This window comes from Hoplias malabaricus, chromosome 8 (genome assembly GCF_029633855.1).
Source record: "Hoplias malabaricus isolate fHopMal1 chromosome 8, fHopMal1.hap1, whole genome shotgun sequence".
In the NCBI taxonomy this organism is placed as follows: domain Eukaryota; kingdom Metazoa; phylum Chordata; class Actinopteri; order Characiformes; family Erythrinidae; genus Hoplias; species Hoplias malabaricus.
The window spans coordinates 34,894,311-34,900,830 of record NC_089807.1 but is presented as its reverse complement, the minus strand read 5'-3'; the positions used below and the strand labels follow the sequence as shown (position 1 = coordinate 34,900,830).

Sequence of the window (6,520 nt, the reverse complement as noted above, 5' to 3'; positions counted from 1 at the left end):
AAGATGGGCAAGCGAGGCGGGTTTGTAATCAGATGAAAGAGGAGATTATCCCGAGACTCCCTCTATCCATCCTTTCTGCTGCTGGAGGAGAAACATTAGAGGAGCAGTGGGGGGAGGAGACTATGGGCCTGAATGGGTGGGGTCTGATGGACTAAGTGAGAAGGGGGGGAGGGAGGAGGAGAAAGAGGAGAGAGGAGGGTTCACCTGTGGATGTGTGTGTGTGTGTGTCTGTATGGAAGGAGACACCGCTGCCTGACTGCTTGTCCCCTTTCAAGGTCCTGCATGCACTGACGCTGGGATGACTGCAAGCCGACATTAAAGAGAGGCAGGAGAGAGAGAGAAAGAGAGAGAACGAGCGAGAGAGGGGAAAGGCAGCACAAAGCGAAAGATCAAGAAAAAGAAGAAAACAAGGCTCATCTGATTATTGCAGCGCAGGGTAAGGATGACTTTTAATTAACACTGTGTGTAATATGGAATACATTAATATGAATTACACTAGTCATTTAATATAATAGCACTTTAAGGATTATAACATCTCTCGTAGAGTAAATAAATGTATCACACACTTCACTGAGCGAAAGATCAGGAAAAAGAAGAAAGTAGGACTCTGCACAGGGTAGAGATGATTACTTATAAGTGCGGTAAGGCACATAATATCACTCATGAGGTTGAAGCAGTAACTGGAGGAGAGCTGACTGTATGGCACCTTAGAATGTTTGTGTGTGTGTGTGTGGATGCACATGGATGGGACCTTCTCTTATCAGGTATTTTTAGCTCCTATAGAATAATTCATGCAGACCCTGAGAAAGTGTGTTTCATGGGCACTACCTCTGCTCTCACTCTATACAGAAATGAACTTAATGCCATTATTAAGGTTTAAAAACCACGTGATATACACTAATCCATTTAATCAATTCACAATATATTATATATTATATTTAATTTAATAAAAATAGATTTATATGTGGTATTTCTACTAACTTCCAACGTCCATAATAGTATTAGGAAACAGCTTTTCATGCTCTACAGGGCACAACAATATAACACTAAGGAGGTTTAGAATGTCTAGTCCCAGTCGGCAAGATGTTGAAAACCAGCAGCTCGTAAGCTTGAGTAAATTGGCTAAATTGTAGTTTATTGACCTCAAAAACAGCCTTTGCCACTAAGTCAGCCAATTCTCATTGAATTAAACTAGCACCTGGGGCAATGTGGGTGGTTAATGGCTCTCCTCATTGCTAACTAAGCAGCATGTGAAAGAGTGGTGTTATCTGATATCTCTATATTTAGCACTTTAGGAATGCTGATACTAAAAAACACTTAAAAACAAATATAAGAAACAACCACACAGAATCTGATACTGGAAAACAAGTCCCCCAGGTGTTTCCTACTGCTTTTTCTCTGGGAACAAGTCTTTTAAAGAAAACTGCAGGAAGAGAGTTCTTTATTTATGCTCCGGAGGTGATAGTGTCAGTTACTTTAGCTTTACGTTCTGTGTATTTTACACAGAGCACATTTTAATGTTTATTCTTAAATGGCACAAACACTGTTCTTTCATGTTTTTGTAGGGTTTTTTTTTTTCAAAGTTTTTTGGTTTAGTTCTGTTCTTACTGGTTACTCTTTACCAGGCCTTGAGAACTTCTTGTCCTCATGTCTCTTATATTATCTGTTCACATCATATAATAGATTATACTTTGACTCTGCTAGTGGTTTGCATTTGGAACTAACTGAGTTTGGGGTGAGATAGTAAATGCTGACAAACCTAAATGTAGCCAAAAACACCTATGGTAGTCAAGTGAATATAAAATGTATTATGCGTATGCTAATATATGACTAGTAATACTAATCATATATATATATACAGATCAGCTAGAATGTTTTTTTTTCAATTTTGTTAGTTTTACTTACTGTATCTAAACTTTGTAAATCACCAATAATGGACTGTAGTCCATGTTTTGCCCTGCATACTTTGTTAGCACATATTTACCTTGTTCTTTAATGGTCAAGACTCCCACAAGACCACCACAGAGGAGGTGTGATTTGGGTAAGGGATCATTCTCAGTGCTGCAGTAACTCTAATGTGCTGGTGGCATGTTTGTGTCTGTTGAACTGGTGTGAGTGAATCAGACACAGCAATATCGCTAGAGTTTTAAAACAAGTGCCCATGCACTGGCTACTGCATTAGACACACTTACCATGTCGGTCCACCTTGTAGATGAAAAGTCATACAGATAGCAGCACATGTGAGGCTGCTCACTTTGGGTAAGTCATTCTTTAGTCTGGGGATCACCAGTTTTAATGGGGAGCACACCCTGTATAGCTGTCTAAAGACTGAGACTAGTTGATTAAACAAGTGCTTCTATGTTATTGGAATGAAAACCTTCATCAACATCAACCCTATGTGGATAAGATTGTTTACCCTTGCTTAAATCCTTCATCAGTGGTCACAGAACACTGCCCACAGGACTCTGTTGGATGAGTATATTTATTTGAGAGACTATTATAAGTATAACTTACACATCATCACAATGCCAGTGTCACAGATGGGTTTAGAATAATTTACCAAACAAATATCTATTTTTTGGTTGTCCTATGTGGTTTCTGACCTAACAAAGTATGCAGAGCAACAAAAGGACAACAGTCTGTAATTTTAGAACTTCAATGTGCTCCTCTAAAGTTGCTCAGTGGATCTGCTAAAATGCACAGTGAGTGAAGAAACAAAGGAGCCATTTTAATGTTATGGCTGATCTGTGCATATTTTAATCTTATCTTGTGTAATTGCACAAGATAGATACCAATTCTCAGAATCTACCAGTGTGGATATCTGTCCCCTTGTACTACTCATTTAAAGCATACAATCCTGAATTTCTTTTGTTATTTGATGGATCAACAAAGGCTAATCCTGAGCTAATCTTATTTGTTTAATCTTGGTGCATTATTTGGAGATGACCTATAATTTGAATATTCATTTTCTGGAAAGATATTTCACTGACCTTGTGGAGTGGAAACCTAGAAAATGTTTTGAACTATTTAAAAATATGAATAGATTGTCTTTTCAATTCCTATAAATTTAGTTAATTTATTTAAAAAGCCTAATGAGTTTCTAGTAGTATTATCTCATAAATCCAGTTAATACATATTTTGCTTTCTTAAGGGCATATTTATATTATTTCATTCATTCTGTAAGTTCTTATCCAGTTCAGGGTCGAGGTGGGTCCGGAACCCACCCGGAATCACTGGGCGCAAGGTGGGAACACACCCTGGAGGGGGCGCCAGTCCTTCACAGGGTAACACACACACACATTCACTCACACTCTCACACCTACGGACACTTTTGAATCACCAATCCACCTACCAACGTGTGTTTCTGGACTGTGGGAGGAAAACGGAGCACCCGGAGGAAACCCACACGGACACAGAGAGAACACACCAAAGTCCTCACAGACAGTCACTTTGCACTTGAACCCACAGCCTTCAGGTCCCTGGAGCTTGTGACAGCAACACTACCTGCTGCGCCATCGTGCCGCCCTCTTAAGTGAATATCTCACACTGAATTGTACCTGTTGATAAAGTTGAATACAGTTACACTTGATGTTTCCATTTGGACTTTTAACTTATATGACAATGTATGTAAAATATGTAATACGTTTATATTATCAGGCAGTGTTTCCAAACTTCCCAAGTCACAATGTGCTACACATTTTCCCTGCTTTAACACACCTCATTAATCAATCAGTAATCAGCTGGATAATCATTAAGTAATATTGTCATGTGTATCAGTCTGCTGCACTCCCTACAACACAACATTCATATCGCATTCTCTCTCTCTCTCTCTCTCTTTCTCTCTCTCTCTCTCACACACACACACACGCACACACTTATATATCATGTTATCTTGCCCTGTGTAATCTGTGAATTTTATTTGTATTATAATATTTAAAGGGAATTCCACTGATTTTTTAAAATTTCTGCATATTGCATTTGTTGAGACATTCATTGTGATTTAATGTGAAATACATCAATATACACCATTAAATACAAATTATAATGTGTTTATCTGAGTTTTCCTCTGGGAATATTTTGCATTACACTTCCCTGCCAATGCATGCAAAAGCACTGAATGGATGTTAGGCCAACAATTTATCATAAATCTATTACCAAAAAAGGTCTCTGGCATTAGAGTCTCGAATCATTTACTTAATTATGGAGAGTATTTCAATTATTTTGGAAAATATTTTTGGTGCATGTTGAAGTGTCAGATATGTATTATATGTTTATGTGACTATGTAACGTTTATAATGTTATGCTTTATCTCTTTCATGAGTAAATGTAGGTAAGATAGAACATGGAAGTCACTAAAATGTATGGTACAGGAAAGCAGTGCATTTTAGAAAAAATGAAACTGATTATATTCCATCTTTTTCCAGTTTTCGATGGCGGAGAGTGAGCGCTTAGTGTCAGAACCACTTGCACCAGATGACACTATTCCATCCCAGCCCACCATCAATAATGACAGCACTCTACTGCTCTCACAGACCTCCACTGAGCTGGTGAAGAGCCAGGTCCAGCCTGAAGAGCTCAGCAAGTGTTCCGGTGAGATTTCATGCTCGGAAAAAATGCTGGAAGATGAGGGCCATATAAAAGCCAAAGTGAGAGCCCCAGTAACGCACCACGTTGACCGTTTAGCTGTTCGAAATGTGCCACGTCCTCACAGTATTGCAGAGGTTCACATAACTGAGGGGGTAGAATTGCAGCTGGGAGAGTGCATGAACCATAGAAATGAACAGGTGCCTCTGGCTTTCAAGGAAAATGCTTCATCCTCGCACACAGACTTAAGAGAGGAGAACTTGGCTTTGGTCAAACTGTCTGTCCAGAGGAGCCACTCAGACAGTCTCCAGATACAGAAAGAAGGCCCTGTACCTCTTCACTGTGAAACTGGTGGCTCTAATTGTTTGGGTAAGAATCAAGAAGCACCTGTCCAATCTTTGATTTGCAAGCAGGCCGGGCAACTGCAGAGCAACACCACTACCTTCTGCAGAGCAGGCAGCAGTGCCTCAGGCAGCCCAAACCAGCAAAGACGCTGCATACATATCTGCAAATCTGGCCCTCCTCAGTTTTCAGGAGATATTGGCATGGATGTGAAACAGCCGGGGTTTGAAGAAGCTGTCTGCTGCAGCTTGTACAATCATGGGACTCTTGAAGACACTTTTGCTGCTTACTGTCATCCTCAGCCCATTCCAGCTCCTGCCCAGCTGTTGCCACGGTTAACAGGCATGGAGGGGGACTGCAGGGGCCAGATTGGTGGTCCTGCCCTACTGACACTCCCTCCATTAATTTCCTCTGTCAGTGAGACGGGGCTGGATGCCAAACGTTTGCTCCGCTGCTGCAACCTTGACTGCAACTGGCCAGGTCCTTTACGCCAGACTGAGAGTCGACAAGCTGGGGATGAAGGTAGAAGCACTAGAGATGCGGGGACCATGACCTCCAGCAAGGACTTGAGGGATGTCGGAGTTCAGGTGGGAGTTCAGACAGCTTCTGAAAGGCCTCCTCAACATGTCTTCCCAGAGGTCTGCCTGGTGGAAGAGAAGAATGGTATGGGCAAAGTAACATCTCAGAAGTCTCCAGTGAAGGAGGTAAAGTGGGACGCAGAAGGAATGACGTGGGAGGTTTACGGGGCTTCAGTGGACCCTGAGGAGCTGGGCCTGGCCATCCAGAAGCACCTCGAGCTGCAGATCAAGGAGACCGCAGTAAAGGCGGCAAAGCTCGCTCGACAGGACACAAATACATCTCAGAACAGCATAGGGAAAAGCCAGAGGAGTAGGAGGGGCTTAATGGCTGCTCTGCGTCCTCCAGGCTGTTGTACTCGCACCACTACTGCAGTGGACTGACTATCAAAAGAACATTGCTTTCCCTATTTTAAGCCTCAAAAAGATAGTGCATACCAGGTTATAGATAGCAAAAGCTTCAATAATTGATTAACAGACTTTTCTGCAGGCCAAATGAAGACTTACGAAGAGTCGCTAAAGAAAAAGTATTTGATTTTTTTTAAACACCTATTAACATCTGTCCTAGGATTACAGCAGTGGGTGATCACTGAAGACAGAACATGTGCCTAAGTCTTCCTTTAAATTCCAGCACCTCATATATTACATAAGAAAATTTTAGTAGACGTTAAGGGCTAATTGTCTGGTATCCAAATTTGCATAGAAGAGTAAATTTCTGCTACTTTTTTTTGGTTATGGCAATACCAAACCTTTGTTGTGCTTCTTTTGAACCCCTAAACACTGTGGACTCTCGCTAATGCAGTATGGATCAATTTCACTTTTGTAAACAAGTGCTCTTTCTCACCCAGATACATTATTTCCTCTGAACTCCTCTGACCTGTAATGGCTCAGTTAATAAATTATAAGCATGATCCAAAGTACTCAACTTAAGCAACTCTGATAATGAAACTTTGCAGCCAAAAGAGACAAAGCATAGGATTTGGGGAATTATTGTTGAATTATGACCTGCACTTTGATTC

At 40.9% G+C, this 6,520-nt stretch overlaps 1 protein-coding gene across 1 annotated transcript; it reads left to right on the top strand.

Annotated features, from left to right (window-relative positions):
- Window positions 1-233: 233 nt before the first annotated feature.
- On the top strand, window positions 234-6,281 carry si:dkey-191g9.7 (uncharacterized). Its single transcript, XM_066679840.1, has 2 exons — window positions 234-436; window positions 4,425-6,281. The coding sequence occupies exon 2, from the start codon at window positions 4,431-4,433 to the stop codon at window positions 5,883-5,885; it is 1,455 nt and encodes a 484-aa protein (XP_066535937.1). The 5' UTR covers window positions 234-436; window positions 4,425-4,430; the 3' UTR covers window positions 5,886-6,281.
- The last annotated feature ends 239 nt before the right edge of the window (window positions 6,282-6,520 follow it).

Bases quoted from the DNA above. Each gene is read 5' to 3' on its own strand.
- si:dkey-191g9.7 (XM_066679840.1), top strand. From the start codon at position 4,431: ATGGCGGAGAGTGAGCGCTTAGTGTCAGAACCACTTGCACCAGATGAC.